This window comes from Emys orbicularis, chromosome 1 (genome assembly GCF_028017835.1).
Source record: "Emys orbicularis isolate rEmyOrb1 chromosome 1, rEmyOrb1.hap1, whole genome shotgun sequence".
Classification (NCBI taxonomy): Eukaryota; Metazoa; Chordata; order Testudines; family Emydidae; genus Emys; species Emys orbicularis.
Window position 1 is genome coordinate 97,130,019 of NC_088683.1, and position 21,539 is coordinate 97,151,557.

Here is a 21,539-nt window from a genome sequence, read left to right on the forward strand (position 1 = left end):
CACTTGTCACACGTGAGACAGAAGATCCATGTCAGATCATCTGCTTCATTGATTCCCTAGCAACCAATACTTCTGGCCTCAAATTTGCAAGTCACAGCTTCTGGCCCCAAGTGCTGGGGCCAGTCAGTGGCAATGGAGTGTGGCAGCGGATGAGGTTGGAGCAGAGCTGCAGTCAGACAGGTGGGTCCCTGCAGCTGGGCTGCGTAGGTTGGGGAGTGGAGGCTTCAGGTTGCCCATGGGGCTCCAAACACCAAAGGTTTCAGAGAGCAGAGCTGGTCTCTGGATCTGGTGTCTGAGTTGTTCACGCATGGTAACTGCTCACACATTTCAACTCTCCCTCCCCCATCTCCCAACCCTACCTAAATGATGCCCCTGACCAAATTCCTGTTAAGCTCTCAATACCTATTCCTGCCTTTATAAGCAATATTCTTCTTTATATTTATATTTTTTAAACTGTACTTCATTTGTTCCAGTTCCCTCAAGCATTCCAGAAAAGCTCCTTACTACTCAAGAACAGCAAATGTTGCACATCTTGTGACAATGGTATTTATGCCATGTCATTAGATGGCATTCAGCCTGGCTCCTCTTTTCTTTTTTCCCCATTGGTTTTATCCTTTATCAAGTCCATTTTTACTGATGGGTCTGGTTTGTGTTTTCTTTCATGCCAAATAAACTGAAATCAGCACTTCCTTGCTGACTCCTGAGGTCTTAAACATGGTAGGAAACTATTTTATTCAGGCAGCTTGCTAAATTTCAACTTGCATGAGTAGCAGTTACTCAATGCTCTCGCTCAAGATTTTGATCATTTTAAATGTGTATTTGCAATTCATTTATGTCACAATTGGTGATTTGTACAACTCTCTCCTTTTTTAAAATTTCAATCTTGTTTCCAATGTGTTGGGCATTTACCTTATTTAGTTCAAAGGAAACAGGTATATAGAGGAGACTGTTCTTGATTGCAACTTTATTCACTGCATTCCCACAAGTAGAGTAGTAGCCCTGCCTGGAATCTAGCATCAAAATAGTGCTAGCTAGAGATTGCTTCTGGCACTATAGTAATATTCATAACAAGAGACCCGAGAGATGGATACTCAGGAGAGGTGAAAAAGAAGCTAGGCATGGGGAAGCTGCAGGCCATGAGAGGGGTGGGTGGAAAATCAGGGATGTGAAATTGGGACAATTTCTAAAGACAGCACGGTGCTACACAACCATATATGGTTGTCTTCTGCCGTCCCCGCAATGATCAAATACCTTTGCAGGAGAGTGTGTGTATGTATATTCGTTTGTGTGTGTATGTGTTCACATAGATACACAGAGGTGGATGATACATGTTACCAGCAACTCAAGGTTATATAAACAGGGATTCCAGATTCCCAAAAATATAGGAGGAAGATTTTTAGGCAGCAACATACCACCAAAAAAATTTCAATTTAACAAAACTATTGGTGACTTCCACCATATTTCCAGCTGGTGACTATTGGTTTGGTTGAAAAGCCAGGCCCCCTTACAGGACTGTTTAATGGAAAGTGCAGCATATCTTGGAAGGCAGCTTGGACAGTGGACAGGAGTACATGTGGTATGGGCAGGAGTGCATGAGGGCAGGTCTATAAGAAGCTGCAAAGAACTTGGTTTCTCTCTCTCCCCACATATTGGTTCCACATTGGATTGCTCTGTACACCAGTTTACAGGACCACATCCCTTCCTCTGCTAGATGGCATGTCGCAAGGTCCAAAAGGTGGTGCTCAGATGTTGGAGGAGGTGGGGCTGCCTACAAGCTGAAACCTGGCTTGCTTGAGGTGGGTTCCCATGTGACTTATCTAATTTAGCAAAGTCTGAGTTAGCAACATTTTGCCAAAATGATGGCAGTGCAGGCAGGATCCAGCAAGACCTCATGGACGATCCAGGATTCTTGCTCCCTCTAACACTGGAGTGTAAAAGGAGAGAAAACCCCCACCGCTCTCCAGAGATCCCTTTAATATTAACTAATCAATGGATCAGCTGCCAATAAATTATTATTGTAATAAAAACGTGGTATGTTCTGGTTGCATGGAAGATGCTCTCTCTGCCCCCGACACACCAGAGCAGCTCCATCCCAACGCATCTTGGAATGCTGCAGAATCACCGGGTCACTGGTGTAACATAGTTGGAAGGGAAGAGACCCAATTTGCCACGCAGGCGCCCTTTCCACCAACACGGGTTAGAGTTGTCCAGGACTTCTACGATGTCTCCACTGCGGAATCCTAGCTCATCACACTCCAATGCCTCAAAGTCATACAGGGCTTGGACCCATAGTGTTTGCTGAGGAGGAGGAGACAGGAGAGGTCAGACACAATTCTTATGAATCTCCCCCACAACACGAACGAAAAAGAGCAAAAAATGCAACGCTGGGATATGAAACCATGATACCAGTATGGAATTCAATGGAAGAGCCATCAGGACCCCAGAAAGTAGAGCCTGAATAAGAGAGACACCTGAGGGTAGGTTCAAGTTGTCAGGAACCCCCAGTATCCCTCTCAATATATTCACTCCCCAAAGTAGAACTCAAGTGGCTGGGGCATACAGGAATGGAGCACACGCCGCGGAAACTCCTTCTAAAGTGACAGGGATGTGCAACATCACATCAGGTATAATACACTGTTCCTCCTCCTGACCTCTCCCAGAGAATAGTAAACCTCCTAGCCTCTATAGTGGTTTCCTTGAGAGAAGGGATCAGGTAGATGACAGGGGCACATAATGCAAACCACCTACCTGTGATTGTTGAAATGATGGTTCTGTTTGTCTCCGGTACATGGATGCTGCACTCCCTTCTCCATGGTCTCTGAGGCGATGAAGCCCATCCTTTCTGTCCAGGCTCCCACCACCTCTGTCCTAGAAAGTGAGGTGCAAGAGAAGAGCCATTAATATACTCCGATGTGCAACTGGACTGGGGTGGGGATTCAGTTACTGGGGACCAGGGTTTCAGGATCCAGCCAGTGCATATGTCACCTAATGCCTCCAAGTAATTTCTTGTCTCCATTTATTAGGTCTTTGTTTCCCAGGTGTTCATTGGGCTGCAAGCAACACACCTAACAGGAAAGGACTCCTTAGTCTGTGCCCTTTGGTTTGGACCAAGAATCTCAAGCTGGGCAGTTGGGTACAGCTTCCTAATTTCCTTTCTCAGTACCTAGCATTTCAAATGCCCCTTTGGTCATGCCTGCACCTTAGTCAGCCTAAAAGGTCAGTGTGACTGGATCCCACTTTGCATGTCAATTGTCCCTGTCTGGAAGTGTCAGAGTGAGTCAAACTCAGAGACACAGGATTCTTTTTTTTTTTTTGGTATACTTTTCTCTTACAAGTATTTCTGCTCTGTATCAAATATGACTCATGGACAGATTTGTCACAAAGGGCCCAGGCTGCAATCTTGTGACAAGTTGTATTATTCTACCAACAGTCCACTTCTTATATAACGTTGCTCCTGAATGATGGGGTATAGAACTGGCCACTCCCAGAGTGTCCTTGGCCCTCCTCTATTGGGACTCTCTTGCCCTATGAGGCTTGGTTTTGGATCTCTTCCCCTAGCGGGACCAGTCTTCTCCTCAGATGAGGCCAATACTGTTGCAGCATCTCTTGCTACAGACAGGAGGCAGCCCCTCCTCCCCATGGTAGCCATTTCCCACCCAAATTAATATGGAACAATTGTAGAGGCAGCACCATGCACTGCTCTTTCCTCCCATCCCTACAATAAGAACATTTTTTGCATGCACCTTCACCATCTCTGCCCAGCCCCAGGACTGAAGGATGACACACCGGGAGCTCCCAGCAGAGAAAGAGAGAACCCAGGACTCACATCAGAAACAGGGAGCATGTGGAATGTGCTCAAAGAAACCAAACTTTCCCAATGGTAATCAACTCATTTCCCATTCCCAACATGCACCATGGTGCCGAATCTTATCACCACAACACAGCAAAAGAAACGGGCTGCACAGTTGGGCTTGTCCTAGAGACTTCAGAGGCATTCCTAGATAGGTGTGTGGGTGAGTGTTGGTCTGTGCTCCCAATATGACTTTCAGTCTTGTCCCAAGCTCAACATTTTGCCATACTTGGCCATTCTTGCAAGACTGGGTTTGCTGTTCCCAGCCCTCCAGTTAGTGTCACTTGCCTGTTGAGTTAGGATTTTTGCAGGTCCATCCCCTAAACTCTGATATTAGAGGACAAAATAGAAGTTCACATATTTATTTCAGTCCACCAGATGTCACCATGCTGACACTATACATTGATGCTACATCACAATGTGAAGAAGCAGTCATGGCGATGCACTTAAACAATTAGGTAAACAGCCCGGCTCCTAGTGAGCAGAGACCAGCGTGTTCTGCAGCCCAGGCTCATCCCAGCTAACTCCTCTTTCCCAGTGATACCTGTTGCTGCTGCTGCTGCAGGGGTGGTGAGGGATCTGCATATCTCTTGGACATTGATGCTCGGATTTCTCCAGCTGCTCCACTCAGGCGGAGTCCTTCCTGTGCCCCCCGTTCCAGGCTCCCACCACGCCTCTCCTGGGGGGGGGGGGGGAATGATAAAGGTCGGGCCAGTTCTGCTTCCCACAATGCCCTTGCTGGTATTCTGGCAATCAGTACTCTGTCCCTTTCCCTCCCCAGATCTCTGTCCTCCCACTACTCTCCCTAATCCTAGGGCCTATGCAAAGGAGGACTCCTGCTCCTCTGAACAAATTGACAAATCTGGGATCCTGGATTTTGTCTCTTCACCACAGCCACTCCCCCTCAGAAGTGCAAGTGGGGATTTGGGGCTGTGAGCCCAAATACATGGATGGGTTTGGAGCCTGCATTTGTCCCCCCACTACACACACAAGGTGAGTTGGGCCCCAATGTTCCCTCCAGTAAACAATCATGTGTGGCTGAGGCATTTTACAGAAAGAGAAGAGCATGTCTGGGGCCTATTTACCCACTGTAAATAAGAGTGGTTGTGAGGCCTTGTGTTTGGTTAACTGCCCAGACCCAGACTTTCAAGGGCTCAGCACCCACAATGACGCCCGATTTTCGGTAGAGCTCAGCATCCAACATGCACCCCAAGGGCTGAGCTCTTTTGAAAACTCTGGCCTCAGACTTAATTTGTCTCTGCACCTGGCTCTACTTATTAATTATTATTATCATTGCTGTAGTGCCTATGAGCCCCAGTCGTGGCCCAAGACCCCATGGTGCTAGGCGCTGTACAAACCCTCATCACCACAACCATGGAGTGGAGCATTGGCTGCAACCTCCCCTCCCCTATTCTTTCATTTACCTGTCTACATCTTGGCACAAATATCATCCCCCTTCCTCCCTCTCCCTGCTCTGAGCCACCTTCAACAGATTGTTTTACTAATACAATATCTCCTGCCCTGTGCAGACTTCCTCTGCTGTCAGCTCTCTCCTATATGTAGCCTCCCTTACAGCTAGGTAATGCTTTAAAAAAAAGCCAGATAAGTGGTCTAGAAGGAGTCAACAACACAGAACCCTTTATCAGATTGAAAAACCCTATGGCCCTTTTGGAGCTGAAAAGAATGTCCCACATGGAGCTGATAAAACTTTATTGCCACAATGAACAAGTCATGTATTTTCTGCCTTGTCTCTAACCACACATCCTGGTAATTTAATGCCAGAGTCCGCTTCCTGGTTAAGCAGTGCTTCAGTTACTGTAGTTACCATGTGTTTTCTCTCTCTTTCTCAGCATTGTGTGTGCAATGGCTGGCAGCCTGTGCTGCGTCATTCCCTCATTTTCCTGGCACAGAACCACCAAATGGGCATTCGGTGAACAGGGATTTCCCTGCTTCCACAAACATCTTTTGCTGCTTCTTCCTTGAACTCACAAACTGTGCTCACATCTCTGGAATTCTGGGACAACTTTATGCCCCTTTTTTGCCACCCCTTCTACATCCTGTCCCCAATTCCTCCACAATACCCTGCTATGTTCTGTAACTAATAAGAGAGAAGCAATTCCTCAATGCAGCCAAACTTTCAGCTATAACAGTGACAGCACCCAAAGTCCATTCAAGGAGGGAAAGAAACCAAATTCAATTTTTTCTCTTAATTCTGCCAATAAACTCAGTTTGCCCTGTGATCCCCTTCCTGTTCTATCCCTGAGCCCCTAAACACATCAGTGTTCCTGCAGCTATTCTGTACCACCCCTACCTAAAGCTAGACCTGGCTCCCCTTATTCATGCTGATGCACCTCAATCCTGACCTGCAGCATGTCCTGCAGTTCCAGTCCTTGGGCCCCTACACAGCTCTGGCAAAGCCTCTCAGTCCTGATTTGCAGCATTCCCTGCTGCAGACTTCAGCTTGTCGTAAATGGAGACAGCGAATCTCATTAAGTTACATAATGTGTTTATGATGCAATCAATCAAAAATCTAGGCTGAGAGGCCCTCCAGTCTAGAGACCTGACTGGGATTCTACTGAAGGTCTCCAGAGGCAACATTCTAGCACTAAATTCATCCCATGAGATGGCTTTCTCCACTTGTGTTTTTCAGGGATGGTTTGAGAACCCTGGGCATACCTTCTCTTCTTGGCTCCCATCTCTCAGGAATATCAGCTTCTGTCTGGAGATAGAGGAGGTCTTATAGTACTCCACCAATTTGTTTAGTGACTGGAATTTCTCTGTCCATAAGTAGTAGTTGCCCTTTGTATCCCTCATCACCCTGAAGTGCTGGACATCATCCTCATGCCTGTGATCAAGGGGAGAAATGAACATCAGATGATAATTTTACTTTCCTCAAATACCTTTAATCCAAAAGCCCTTTGCAGACTCTGGACCAAATTTGGACTTGTGGAAAGTGAAGTCAGTGGCATTGCACCTGGATACACTGGATCTGAACGTAACCCTGTATGTAAAGGAATCACTCACCAACCAGAAAAATGCAGCTGCCTTGAGGATGCATGGCCAAATGGGAGAATCAGTACAGGGCACTGGGGCTCAGACCTTTACTTTCAAAATAAGGGTCATGGGATCTTTTATGACCACAAATGGTTAGAAGCTTCATTCTGCACCTTATTTAAAAGAGGGTAAGGCAGCAGCACGGTGCCCGTTAACAAGTGGACCTGTGTTGGCTCTAAGCAAAGAGCGCCACCAGATTATAACCTTACCTGAGGTATTTTTCCTCAGGTTAATCCCTAGACAAGATGGGGCGAAGGACTGAGATTTACCCCTTCATACTTGTTGCATAACGTCCACCAGCACCCAATGGAACAACGGATTCCCTCTGAAGAACCGTCTGCAGTCCCAGTGCCATGCAGGGCCATGCTGGGTTCACGCAGGAGGGGGCAGTGTTGGGTTTGAAACAAAGGCTGAGAATGGCTGGACTAGAATAAGTGGCTGAAAAGGGAAACAAGCATAGGGAGTAAGAGGCCCAGGGGGCTGGGAAATGGAGTCTTTTTGATTTATTAGTCAATGTTCATACAGCATTTCAGTATTCAAAGTGCTACATAAATGCTAAGGATTTTTATTATCATAATTGTTAAGCTGCTGGTTCCTGTGCAATTTGGTCAACAGCGATTGAAAGCCATTCCCGTCTGGTGGCTGCTCAGTGGCCTATGTGAAATAAATTAATGGTGCAAGTCACCTCCTAATGGATATTAAACAGCATTCTTGGCCAGTAACTAAAGCCATTAGGCAAAAACAAAAAAAACAAAAAAAAACAAAAAAAAAACCATACCTGAAAGGCACACGTTTTGCATGGTGGGAGATGGCCCACAGAATGCGCTCTGCTCTGCTTCAGAAGGAGCAGGACAGCTGGGGTTGTGATTTTGGGATGGGGTATTTGCTGTGTCACTTTAATGGAAAAAGAAACATCCGAGAAGCAGATGCCGCACTTGTTCCCATTGACTGGCACCATGCAAGCTTCCCAAGGCACTACCATCCTGTCAAGGGGAGGCTAGGGACAGCAGCATTAACCAGAAACAGCAGAAAGATACTGTAAGTATCAGGTACCTGACAGAGATGGAGAAGTCACCAGGGGAGTTCTGGCTGGCTCGGATGATGAAAGAGCCGACTTCCTTGCTCATGAGTAAGTTCTCTGCCTCATGGCGGGATATCCCTTCATTAAACCAGCTGTCAAGGGGAATAAATCACATGCGTGTGAATAAGGAAATGGATTAGAGAAAAAGAAGGGAAGAGTTGAGAGGAGGGTTCGGAATGAGCAGAGGTAGGGGAAGGAGAAGGGAAAGGGACTAGAGGGTTAGGTAGGATTGTCTCCTGCTAACAATGCATGTTCTCGAAGTATGGTGTATAGAAACAGAGATGGAGAAAATGGCCCTTTATGAAGACCAACTTCCTTCCCCCTTCCCCTTTCCAGTGTCCAGCCTGAACAACTTTCAAAATGAGGAGCTGCTGCTGCTCAGAAAAGGATCAAAGTGGAAATGTTTCAGCCCAGCTATTACATACTCTGTGTGTGTGAGAGGGAAAGGTTAGTGAAGACGTAATTCTTATGTGAGATGCATAATGAACGGGCTGATTCCACTGCTCCAAGTGTGCCAGGGAAAAGCTGTTAGCGTAACACCCTGGGGGCACCTCAGCAAACCCTGTACATGCAGCATGGAAGGAGAGAACTTTGGCACCAAAAATACAGGCCTGTATTTGCTTGTTGAGCTAACAGAGCAAGTCCCACAGCTCAACCAGTAGATGGAATTCACACATAATGACATACATACAGTATCACCAATTCTCAGGATTTTTTCCACCAGCGACATAATTTTGTCTGGGGCTGGAGGAGCCAGTCTGGCAACGACGTTGCATGAATTTAAGCCCTCCAACTGGCTGCCTGCCCCACTTGCCTGCCTCCTGGTACTGAGCAAGCAATCAAAGCTACTACAGGAAGAGCTACCCCCCACCCCATAGCAATATGAAGCCATTCTCACAGGAGGGGAGGGGAGAGGAGGGAGCAGAAGCAGGGCCGGCTCCAGGCACCAGCGCAGCAAGCAGGTGCTTGGGGCGGCCAACGGAAAGGGGCGGCACGTCCGGCTCTTCGGTGGCAATTTGGCGGCGGGTCCCTCAGTCCCTCTCGGAGAGAAGGACCTGCCACCGAAGAATGAAGCAGCGGGGTAGAACTGCCGCAAAAGTGCCGCCGATCGCGCCTTTTTTCCCCCCCGCTGCTTGGGGCGGCAAAAACGCTGGAGCCGGCCCTGAGCAGAAGCCCCCAGCAGTTCCGGATGGTGCCACTCCTTCCTCTTCCCAGCCCTCCTGTAAGCAACTGGCACAGGATAGCGCTTCTGCTCCTCCCCCGTTTCCCCTGCCACCGCCAGCCTGGTAACAGCAGAAAAGGCATAGGGGAGCGACAACCCTGCGGCAGACTCCCAGACCTGGGAGAAGGGGGCGAAGAACACCAAGAGGAGAAGAAGTGAGGCTGGGGGGCTGAACTGACAAGGTGTGGGTCTGGAGGGGCTGAACAGAGGAGATCTGAATTGATGGGGGTGGGGGTGGAATTGCTTGGCAGGGATAGCTCAGTGGTTTGCGCATTGGCCTGCTCAACCCAGGGTTGTGAGTTCAATCCTTAAGGGGGCCACTTAGGGATCTGGGGCAAAATCAGTACTTGGTCCTGCTAGTGAAGGCAGGGGCTGGACTTGATGACCTTTCAAGGTCCCTTCCAGTTCTAGGAGATAGGATATCTCCATTAATTTAATTTAATTTAAATATGGAGGTGAGAGCTCCTGCAGCAGGGCCAAAATCACCTTATCTAATCCATTTGGGAGCATGGGCAACATTAATTGTCTCACACACCCTGGGGATGGGCAGGGGGAGTTCAGAAATCAAAGACAGACCAAAACACACAACTTTTGGGCCAATCTCATGATTTTTGGAGGGATCTGACTCGTGATTTTTCTCTTGAGACTGGCAATACTGCAGGTCTTCTAAATTCCATCCAACAGGGGGCAGTGGCACACAGGCATTCCCAGAGAGAACAATCCCTCCAGTACCTATGGGAGCAGCTCTTCTAACATCTGCCCCAAGGTAATAATATGCAAATAATCAGGGCCGGCTTTATGACCCACGGGGCCCGATTCCAATATCCGGTGGCGGTCCGGGTCTTCAGCGGCACTTCGTGGCGGGGGGCACCGAAGAACCCCCCGCTGCCGAAATGCTGCCGAAGACCCCCGGAGCAGGGCCCTCTTAGGCGCGGGGCCCGATTCCGAGGAATTGGGTGAATCGGCTTAAAGCCGGCCCTGCAAATAATAATAATAAAAAAAATCTTAGTTGGCAATATACTTGGCAGTGTAGGGAAAAGCCCCCAGCATCCTCTCTCCTGCAATGCTGCTGCAGCACTTTGGAAGAAGGAGGGATGAGGGGCCTGTAGCTTCAGGGAGGATTTCTGTGAATCTAAAGAGAAGGATTGTAAATCCGTTGCACAGTAGTATTTAGCATGTCAGGCTAGTGCATTTTGCTATGCATTTAGATTCACAGAAATCCTTCCTCAAACTGCAGTCCTCTCCATCCTGCTCCTCTTCAATTTGCTGCAGCATCAGTGGTTTGAGCATTGGCCTGCTAAAGCCAGGGTTGTGAGTTCAATCCTTGAGGGGGTCATTTAGGGAACTGGGGTAAAAATCTGTCTGGGGATTAGTCCTGCCTTGAGCAGCAGGTTGGACTAGATGACCTCCTGAGGTCCCTTCCAACCCTGACATACTATGAATCACAGTGGAGAGCAATGTGGGAAAGACCTCTCTCTCAGTGATCTAGAGCAAGCAGGGGTCTTCAAAGGAGCAGGAAGAGTTGACAAGGCGGGGATGACATGTGCCTGGTCTATCATCACTGACAATCAAGGTTTAGACAATAGACATTGCTTTTCATGTAGCATCACACTGACCTCTAGTGGATAGAATGAAACTCACATATGTGGGGGCTGGGTATTAACAACAGGGCTTAGAGCAGGGGTGGGCAAACTATGGCCCGCGGCGGGCCACATCTGGCCTGCGGGACCGTCCTGCCGTGCCCCCGAGCTCCTGGCCCAGGAGGCTCGCCCCCGGCCCCTCCGCTGCTGTCCCCCCTCCCCCACAGCCTCAGCTTGCTTGCTCCGCCGCCGGGTGGGGCTGTGAGCTCCTGGGGCAGCGCAGCTGCAGAGCCCGGCCTGACCCGGTGTCTGTGCTGCGTGGTGGCGGCGGCAGTGGCATGACCCGGCTCCAGCTGGGCAGCGTGGCTGTTATGCCGCCAGCCACCGGTGCTCCAGGCAGTGCGGTAAGGGAGCAGGGGGGGTTGGATAGAGGGCAGGGGAATTTGGGGTGGTGGTCAGGGGGTGGGGGTGTGGATAGGGGTTGGGGCAGTGGGGGGGGGAATAGGGGGTTGAATGGGGGCAGGGGTCCAGGGGGCAGTCAGGGGACAGGAAGAAGGGGTGGTTGGATGGGGCAGGGGTCCTGGGGGGGCTGTCAGGAATGAGAGGAGGGGTTGGATGGGGCGGTGGGGGTCCGGGGGCGGTTAGGGGACAGGGAGCGGGGCGGGGGGGAATGGGACAGGGGTCACGGGGGGGCCATAAGGGAACGGGGGGGGGGGGTTGGATGGGGCAGGAGTCCGGGGGGGGGAGATAGGAGGTGGGGGCCAGGCTATGACCTCCTCCCCTAACCAGCCCTCCATACAATTTACAAAACCCGATGCAGTCCTCAGGCCAAAAAGTTTGCCCGCCCCTGGCTTAGAGGGAGGGCTTTTACCTTTCTATACCCTGTTTAGAGAGAGAAAGCCCCTAGTCTTCCTCTTCTACCTGGCCTTTGTCACTGTCAAGACCCCATATCATTAACAACTCTCCTTCTGTCCAAGAACAGCAAGATGTAGCTCAGGGGTGGGTAAACTTTTTGGCCCGAGGGCCACATTGGGGTTGCGAAACTGTATGGAGGGCCAGGTAGGGAAGGCTGTGCCTCCCCAAACAGCCTGCCCCCCGCCCCCTATCCACCCCCTCCCACTTTCCCGCCCCCTGACTGTCCCCCTCAGGACTCCCAACCCATCCAACCCCCCTGCTCCCAGTCCCCTGACTGCCCCCTCCTGGGACCTCCTGCCCCTAACTGCCCCCCGGGACCCCACCCCTATCCAACCCCCCTCCCGCCCCCTGACACCCCACCCCCTATCCAACCCGCCCCCAGCCCCTTTCGGAATGTGGCCCTGCGAACATGGCCGGAGGACTCAGGAGGAGCAAGGGCAGCTGCACAACTGAAGAGAAGCAGCGGTTTCCCCTTCAAAGCGCCGCTTCTCTCCGGTCGGCTGCGCGGCCGCCCGGTGCTCCTCCTGAGTCATAGAATCATAGAATATCAGGGTTGGAAGGGACCTCAGGAGGTCATCTAGTCCAACCCCCTGCTCAAAGCAGGACCAATCCCCAGACAGATTTTTTGCCCCAGATCCCTAAATGGCCCCCACAAGGATTGAACTCACAACTCTGGGTTTAGCAGGCCAATGCTCAAACCACTGAGCTATACCTCCCCCCATCCCTCCTCCGGCCTGTGCTCGCTGCACTCCTGTCGCCCGCACCTCCCGCCTGCTCCCTTGAGGCTGCGGGTGAACCTCCCTCCCTGCTCTCCCCTGCCCCCCCCCCCCACGGGGGGTGCGCCAGTGCTGAGCTGCCCGGCGGCACAGTGAGCTGAGGCTGTGGGGCAGGGGGAACAGCGGGGGAGGGGCTGGGGGCTAGCCTCCCCGGCTGGGAGCTCAGGGACTGGGCAGGACGGTCCCGTGGGCTGGATGTGGCCTGCAGGCCGTACTTTGCCCACCTCTGATGTAGCTCCTACCACATCCTAGCAACAGTAACAAGGGAATCACTTGAGAGTGACAAGAGTTTTGGGGCTGTCAGGACTAAAACAGCAGGGGGTGCTACAGGCAGGGCCGGTGCTACCATTAGGCCAAGTAGGTGGTTGCCTAAGGTGCCAAGATTTGGGGGCGCCAAAAAGCGGCACCCCCAATTTTTTTTTACATCGTTCCAGCGGCAGCTGCGCTGGGAGGGAGAGGGAGTCTGAGCCGCCAGCAGGCAGCCCAGGGGTTCCCGTGTCCGCGCGCCAGCGGTGCACGCGGACACAGGGGAACCCCTGGGCTGCCGGCGGCGCGCGGACACAGGGGAACCCCTGGGCTGCCTGCTGGCGGCTCAGACTCCCTCTCCCTCCCAGCGCAGCTGCCGCTCCATCCCATGCGATTCTTCTCATTGCCGGCGGGGGCGCCAGCGGCTGGGCAGAGCTCCACAGCTCTGCTTAGCGCACGTGGCACAAGCCCGGCGACAGGCACGACAGCAGGGCTTCTGGAGGAAAGGGGCGGCTGCCTCCTGGCTCAGCCTCCACGGTCAGCCTCAGCGGGGGGGAACGGAGAAGAAAAGAGCCTCAGGCGGCGGTCTGGTGGAGCGGAGGAAGAAAGAGGACCCCGACTCCTGTGCCTTGGACAAGGTAAGCGCTTCCCCACAGCTCGGCCTCAGGCGCCTGTGCTCCTGCCCCCTTGGTCCTTGGCTGGTCCCTGCTCCTGCTCCCCTTGTGTGTGGGTGGCTGGAGAGGATGGCAGCCTGCACAGCTGAGCTGCTCCAGTGACCCCCTCTCCCTGCTCCAGCCTCTGTCATGCCCGGTATCTGAGTTCAGAGCCGCCCGGGGGGGGGGGGGGCAAGTGGGGCAATTTGCCCCAGGCCCCGGGCCCTGTAGGGGCCCCCATGAGTATGTCGGAGGCTCCCCCTGCCCCACGAGTATGTCGGAGGCTCCTGGGAGAGGGGGTAAGCGGCATGGTAAGGGGCACCCCCCCGACCCCATCCCCCACAGCCCTGACCCCCAGCTCCGAGCCCAGCCCTTCTGAGCTGGAACCCCCCCGACAGCCCTGACCCCCAGCTCCGAGCCCAGCCCCTCTGAGCCGGGCACCCCCCGACCCCATCCCCCCCAAGCTCCGAGCCCAGCCCCTCTGAGCTGGAACCCCCCTGACCCCATCCTCCCCACAGCCCTGACCCCCAGATCCGAGCCCAGCCCCTCTGAGCCAGACACCCCCCTGACCCCATCTCCCCACATCCCTGAGCCCAGCCCCTGTGAGCCGGGCACCCCTGAACCCAGAGCCCAGCTCCCCACCCAGCCCTGGGCAACAGCAACACCACCCCCAGGCAGCGACAGCCCATTGGCACCAACCATCACCATCACCCAGCAACAGCCCATTATGTAATTGCAAATGTATACATACCATTACAGCTTTTAATGTTTTTAAATAATGTATTTAGTGTATTTTCAAATTATTACAAATTAATTTTTGAATGTATTTAACCAGTTATTTTTTACATTTCCAAATACGTTACTATAGTATTGCAACTTTTTTTGATGGAAGGGGCCCCCGAAATTGCTTTGCCCCAGGCCCCCTGAATCCTCTGGGCAGCCCTGGAACATGACATTGCTCACAGCATTGACTTGGAGGAACTTGTTTCTAAATTTGCTAAACTTAAAGCGCGGAAACATAAATTCTAAATTATAACATGTTACTTTGTGACCGTGTATTGTGTATAATGTATGTGATTTATTTGGGGGAGGGAGGGCGCAAGGTGGAAGTTTCGCCTAGGGCGCAAAATATCCTTGCACCGGCCCTGGCTACAGGGCAGGACTAATGTGCATTGACAGGCTGGCGTGTGGAGTTTTGCCACAGCCCCTGTCTGCATTAAACTGTACCATGCTCTAAGAAAGCATGAGAGAGGAAGTGCTGACCAAACACACACAGGCTATCTCTATACTTATGGCAGCATGTAGAGTACAGGCACTACAAGGGTAATTGCATGCCACATGAAAAGCAGTCCACACCTACACCACTTGTCACTGCAGTGTGTAGGTGCACACTGCAGTGAAAGGCTCCAGCAAGGGGGAAGGAAACAGGGACTGGGTGACTGGGCAACAAAATGGCAGATGAAATTCAATGTTGATAAATGCAAAGTAATGCACATTGGAAAACATAATCCCAACTATTCATACAAAATGATGGATCTAAATTAGCTGTTACCAATCAAGAAAGAGATCTTGGAGTCATTGTGGATAGTTCTCTGAAAACATCCGCTCAATGTGCAGCGGCAGACAAAAAGGCTAACAGAATGTTGGGAACCATTAGGAAAGGGATAGATAACAAGACAGAAAATATCATATTGCCTCTATATAAATCCATGGTACACCCTCACCTTGAATATTGCATGCATTTTTGGTTGCTCCATCTCAAAAAAGATATATTGGAATTGGAAAAGGTACAGAGAAGGGCAACAAAAATAATTAAGGGTATGGAACAGCTTCCATATAAGGAGATATGAAAAAGACTGACTTTTCAGCTTGGAAAAGAGACTGCTAAGGGGGGATATGACAGAGATCTATGAAATCTTGACTGGTGAGGAGAAAGTGAATAAAGAAATGTTGTTTACTCCTTCACATAATACAAAAACTAGGGGTTATCTAGTGAAATTAATAGGCAGCAGGTTTAAAACAAACAAAAGGAAGTACTTCACAAAATGCACAGTCATAGGTGCCGACTCCGTGGGTGCTCCGGGGCTGGAGCACCCACGGGGAAAAATTGGTGGGTGCTCTGCACCCACGGGCAGCCAAGCTCCCCGCCCAACCCCACCTCACCTCTGCCTCCGCCTCCTCCCCTGAGCGCGCAGTCCTTGCTTCTCCTCCCAGCGCTTGCTGCCGCAAAACAGCTGTTTCGCGGCGTAACAAGCTGTGGGAGGGAAGGGGAGGAGCAGGAATACAACATGCTCAGGGGAGGAGGCGGGGCCGGGGCGGGGATTTGGGGAAGGAGTCCAATAGGGGCAGGGACTTTGGGAAAGGGGTTGGAATGGGGGTGGGGCAGGTCTGGGGGTGGGGGTGTGCGAGCTCCCACTGGCGTCAGGAGAAGTTGGTGCCTATGTGCACAGTGAATCTATGGAACTCTGTCAGGGGATGCTGTGAAGGCCAAAACTATAACAGGGTTCAAAAAAGAACTAGATAAGTTCATGGAGGATAGGTCCATCAATGGCTTTAGCCAGGATGGGCAGGGATGCAACACTATGCTCTGAGTGTTCCTAGCCTCTGTTTGCCAGAAGCTGGGAGTGGATGACGGGATGAATCATTCAATGGTTGCCTGTTCTGTTCATTCCCTCTGAAGTACCTGGCATTGGCCACTGTTGGAAGATAGGACAATGGGCTAGATGGACCATTGGTCTGGTATGGCTGTTCTTATGTCCTATGGGAAAGGCTTTGGCACGAGGGAGGCAACAGGACACTACACTGGTAAAAAACAGCAGTGTAGATATGGGAGGCACTGCTTGGGCATGTAGAGATAGGGTTACCATACGTCCAGGTTTTCCGGGATAGGACCTCTTTTTTGGTTCTCTAGTCTCTGCCCAGGCAAATTTTTGAAATCTGAACAAATGTCTGTGATTTTGAGCTAGGCAGCCAGAGAGCGGCAGCTGCTGGCTGGGTGCCCAACTCTGAAGGCAGTGCCGCTGCCAGCGGCAGCGCAGAAGTGAGGGTGGCATAATATGGTATTGCCACCCTTACTTTTGTGCTGGTGGTGGTGGTGGCGCTGCCTTTATAGCAGGATGGCTGGAGAGCGGTGGCAGCTGTACCCCACCCTAGATCCTGGCAGTATTCTCTATTTGAGGGACTTGAAATATGGTAACCCTATGTAGAGAGCCCATGTAGGGTATACACCCTGGAGGTTCAGGCGTGTAGGACACTCTCCTCTCCTCACCAAAGCCATGTCTCACCCTCTACATTGCTGTTTATCCCTGTGCTAGCTGGGTGTGCAGTGTCTGTACATGCTGTCATAAGTGTAGACTTACACACACGACAAAACTCCCTGAAATTTTCAAGGGAAATGCACCTGATCCCAGTTGTACTTACGTGGGAATGTGAATATCTATGAAGTTCTTGGGGACATATCCTTCGTGACTTCTCAGCTCAGCCCTGTACCACTCTTCCTGGGAGCTTAAAATCTGCGGCAGAGACAGAATGAAAGAATGAATGAATAAATGAATGAATGAACGAACCTCCTTGGGAAAGGCAAGGTAACCAGAAGGAGAAGTTACTGGCAAAAGAAAGAAAAAGAGTTTGGAATTATTTGGAAGGATAAAAGCAGACTAGATTGGGTTTGCTGGTGCTGAGAGCCCTGGAATCCCATGGCACCCCCGTTTTCTTCCCTCCACATACACACACTGCAGCAGGGCTGGTAGCTGAAAGCCAGTTCAGTGCAAATAAAGCAATGAGGAAGATATGGAGGAATTAGAGGGACTGCTTCTTAGTTTTATCTGTATTCCTGGATAAATGTCCAGGAGGCTGGGAAATGTACGCTGCACAGCTCTAATGCCTTCGTTATGGAGGAGTTCGCTATGAAGGACTTAGTGGGGGTTTAAGGAGTTCTTTGTGTTGTTTTTAATAGCTTGCCCTGGCGTGTCCCAATTTGACAAGAGATGAAAAAGCTCTGAAGAACTCTGCTATGTAGGAATGTGTGTGTTTGTGATTGTGTGTGTGTTACTGGGTATCATTGCATGTGCTAGAATTAGGGGGCTGAATCTTCAGCTGTGCAGAGCTCACACCAGGCCAGTTGAAGGGAGGAGGCAAAGTTGGTTCAAAGCTAGTTTTCTGCCTCCCTAGATCCTGGAGGTTGCAGGGGGCCAGCCTCAGCAGTAATGCAAATTGGAGTAGCCTCAGGGCTACGCCTACTATCGCTACTAGGGTCATTCCACTGATCAAGGATTGCTGGACTGAATTATGCTCTGCCTCTACCCCATTGTGCCCCTGACATGGCCCGAAGACGGAGGTGAGGGAACAGGTGGCATATAGCTACCTGTGTTGCCAGCGGCTATGATTTTATTGCAAGCTTTGTGGTATATGGTGGTTTTTTTTAAAATTCCAGTTCCAGGAGGCAAGTGAATCCATGAGAATCTCAGCTTTCATTTTTTTTAAAAGGAAGTTTCTAGCCCTTATGGTTGAAAAGCTTGAAGTATGACCCCTAGGGGCTCAGGAAACAGAAGGCAAAAAAAAAAAAGTTTCCAAAATATGTAATTATAAAAAAAGGGTTAAGCCTTGTTTTTAAACATTCGGGGTTGACAGTACTGAGACCTCTGGGACTCATTCTCCACTACCTTGCCCCTTGTGTAGCCCTTACACCCATGCACAGGGAGGGAATGGGCAGCTGAGGATTTCTGAATGGGTAGCTGAGGATTCCCCGGCTTATTGCCAGTTGATTCCCCTGTACAGAGGGCCTGATTTGAGGTCCCTTTGTGCTGCTCCAAGCAAACCAAATGGGATACAACTCTTTTCTCCTCTATGGCTCAACGCCTACACAGGGTATGACTGCATATCAGCAACCCTTTCTCCCCTCCTGCCTGGAGACTGCTCTGCTAGCAGCTAGGTTTCCGGCGCAATCCACCTGCAAGCTCTTGGTGCGCAGAGGGCAGGCCCCCTGTGTCAGTCTCTCACAGCAGGGGTGGTGGGGAGGTGGATTTCCTCCTGTCGCTGCTGGTTCAGGGCCTCACACTTCCTGTTCATTTAATCTCCACATCAATACTGTTGACCTTATCTCCTTCACCAATCAGTTAAGATAAACCCCAGCAGGTTGCACAGACCGGGTAGGGAGGACAGCTGGGGGTATGTGTGTGTGTGCGTGCGTGTGATGTTACACACTTCGATTTGTCAGATCTTTGACTCTTGGCTGCTAGGGAGTTGCGTTGCCTCAAAGAGAAAGAGATCTAATGAGAGGACAATCTCTGGCTTTCTCGTTGTGAATTCCCAGTGACAATAAACAAGTGAGTAGAGAGATACAATCAACCCAGTGCAGAGGTGGAGGCAGCAGGGGCATGGGGACGGAGTTTGAGCTGAGGAAGCATCAGGAGTGCTGTGTAGGGCAAGTGCTCAACCATCCTAAAGCGGAGAAGAGGGATTTGTCCATAGCACCTCTCATGTCACTCTGGAAAGATCCCCCTCTTTGACCTTGGTGGGTTTTGGATTGAGCCACGTTTGCCCTAAGTCCCAAGAACAGATGGCAGGGAGGGTAAAGTGAAAAATGGGGGTCTGGACCTAAGGAAAGCTGAGAGGGGAGAATTCATAGATTATAATTAATTGGAATAGCAGGGGGTGCTGCAGGCTAAGACAGAGGTGCCCGGGCCATCATTACTCAACAATGCTCCTTTTGGCCAGTTAAGGGGTATAGTCAATGAGTGCCAATGTGAGTCATGTTCAGGCATCTTCAGCTGTAGCAGAGTGACTATGATGCACGGTGTTTGAGGAATTGGGTAAAAAATATTATGTGGGGTTGTGTGGATTCATCCTCATTGCTGATAACAAGAACAATTCTACCATAACAAACACAAAGATTAAATAGTCTGTGTTTCACATTCTATATGTCTGACGTTTGCCTGCCACTTCTTCCACTCCCGCTCTAGCATTCCTCTGCTTCTTCATTTCCGAAGGGGGTGTTGTGTATTATACTAGCTCAGGGGTTCTCAAAATTTTTCATACTTTTTCATACAGAAATTATCTTGTGGATACTTCCCCTCCATTAGCAATTATATAATATCCCTGTGGCAACTACAGTAATTCCTTAAAGGGAACAGTAATATCAGGAAAGTCACTTAATGTACTTTAGCCATCTTTTATGGCAATCTAACAGCTGGAAATAAGGAGGATGGCAAGCACTGTGTGACTAGCCAGTTCTCCATGAACCTCCAGCAAGCCCTCCATGGAACACTAGTGGCATCTGGACCACAGTCTGTGAACATCTAGGATGGCCTATGTTATGGAGGGAGGCACTGGTGCAGTGGGATCTGGCAGGAGTCACATGGTTAAACAGTCCTCCTTTGGTGGGGCCTCGGGCTGCACTTACCTTCAGAATGTCCCCGGTACGGAAACTCAGTTCATCCTCTCCAGAAGCATTGAAATCAAATTTGGCAATGGCTTCCATACTGTGCCTTGGTGACAGGGCAAAGCTGGAAGAGATACAAGTATGTCAGTGTCTGGGAGGAGCTGTGACCTCTGAATCTAGCTCATAGAAGGGGTTGTTATCTCCTCTTGCTCAGGACACTGTGAACTATTCATTGGTGCTGTGATCTCTTCTCACTCAGGGTACCAGGGGCATTGAGACCAGCCTGTTGGTTAATCTGTAACAGTCCCTTGCTAGGGGCAGTTGGCCTGTATCCAATGTTGTGATCTCTTGTTCAGGCCCACAAACCATTATTGGATTGAATGAAGTTACCAGCTGGGAACGATCCCATTAACTGGCATGGCTGATGGGCATCGGAACTAGATTCAGATTAGTGGTTCACTTTTCATCAAGAGGGCTCAAAACATACCAATGCAGACGCTGTTTCCCACAGGCCATTGTCTCCACCCAATAATCTAATGATGAAAATGTGCACCCCACGCCCAAGCAGGCTGATAATAGGGATGACCTCAGTGTAAGTGATAACAGCGTTGTTCTGTTAGCTATTTCCTGTGATGTAAGTGACCCCCTCACCCAGCAGAAGAAGGCACTCATCCTCCACAGTGGCCTACTTATTATCCTTGTGAGAGATACAAACGATGGGCAAAAGGAGGATCTTACAATAAAAAAAAATATTTTTTGGACGGTGAACACCATGTTGAAGAATGAAAGAAAGACCTTCCTCTACAAAGGCTTTTTGGCATGGATAGCCTTGATTTCCAGCGAGGGAAAGAACTTGTGTACAGAGAGGTTGTACTCCCTGTTTTGGAGGTGGCAGAAAACCAAATTGTAGTACTTACTGCTTAAGCCACATGAGTACGACATATGTGTCCAAAGAGTCCAGATTTCTGGAGCCTGAATTCACATCTTACTTGTGTTTAGTGGCGGTGAAAGGTACCACACCATCATCAACAGCCCTGCAAACCAAAGTCTTCCTTTTTGTAGCATGGGAAGTAGCGGTGCAAGCTTCACTTAATCAACACTTCTTGCTAACGTAACTGAGATGTGTGCTGGAAGGACCATTTTTAGGATCAAAAGGAATGCTCAGTTCCCATGGCTCACTGAATCTCTGACCTGTCTGCTGAGGCTGCCAATGGCAGAGTAGGAAGTGGCTCAATTAGTGTCAATTGCATTGGTGTTTTTTGTGAGGTAGGTACATGTCCTGCCAGAAACCAGTGGGAGATAATCCTGGAAGTGCATTCACAAAGGCCACCAAACAGCTCTCATATGGGAATAACTTTCAGCACTTCTAACCCGGGCTGGACTGCAATCATGACCTGGAAGTTAAAGGCTCCATAGCCCATCTTCACTCCCCCAAGGCACCCAGTCTATACATGCAGGGAAGCCTCTCCAACTTGCTTTACCTGAAAAGCTATTATCCAGAGGACCTCAGAAAAAAACCTCACCAACAGTTTCTCTAGAGAAACTTTGGTTTATTGAAGGCTCAGGGGTGCAGGTGGAAGCAGGGGCTATGGTCTGTGAGGGGGGAATGTCGGGGGGAGAACAAGAGCAGTGGAAGCATGTGACCGTGAGAAGCAGGCCAAGGAAAAGGAGGGCTAGTGAGGGGGAAATAGAACTCAGGAACAGGTTTGGGTGTTTGGATAATGAGGAGGGGACGCAGCAGGTGGTAACTGATGGTGGGAGGCAGAGGAAGAAAAGAAGGGCA

General features: G+C 50.3%; 1 protein-coding gene across 1 annotated transcript in view; it reads right to left on the bottom strand.

Annotated features, from left to right (window-relative positions):
- Nucleotides 1–477: 477 nt before the first annotated feature.
- GRAP2 (GRB2 related adaptor protein 2) overlaps nucleotides 478–21,539 on the bottom strand; it is a 46,143-nt gene continuing 25,081 nt past the window's right edge. Inside the window, exons 3-9 of the mRNA XM_065401073.1 lie at nucleotides 19,778–19,880; nucleotides 16,798–16,889; nucleotides 7,958–8,077; nucleotides 6,527–6,695; nucleotides 4,395–4,529; nucleotides 2,749–2,868; nucleotides 478–2,298 (exon numbers count right to left, since the gene is read on the bottom strand). Of these exons, the coding sequence (XP_065257145.1) occupies nucleotides 2,119–2,298; nucleotides 2,749–2,868; nucleotides 4,395–4,529; nucleotides 6,527–6,695; nucleotides 7,958–8,077; nucleotides 16,798–16,889; nucleotides 19,778–19,855 (894 nt within the window). The 5' untranslated portion in view covers nucleotides 19,856–19,880 and the 3' untranslated portion in view covers nucleotides 478–2,118. The remainder of the gene's footprint in view (nucleotides 2,299–2,748; nucleotides 2,869–4,394; nucleotides 4,530–6,526; nucleotides 6,696–7,957; nucleotides 8,078–16,797; nucleotides 16,890–19,777; nucleotides 19,881–21,539) is intronic.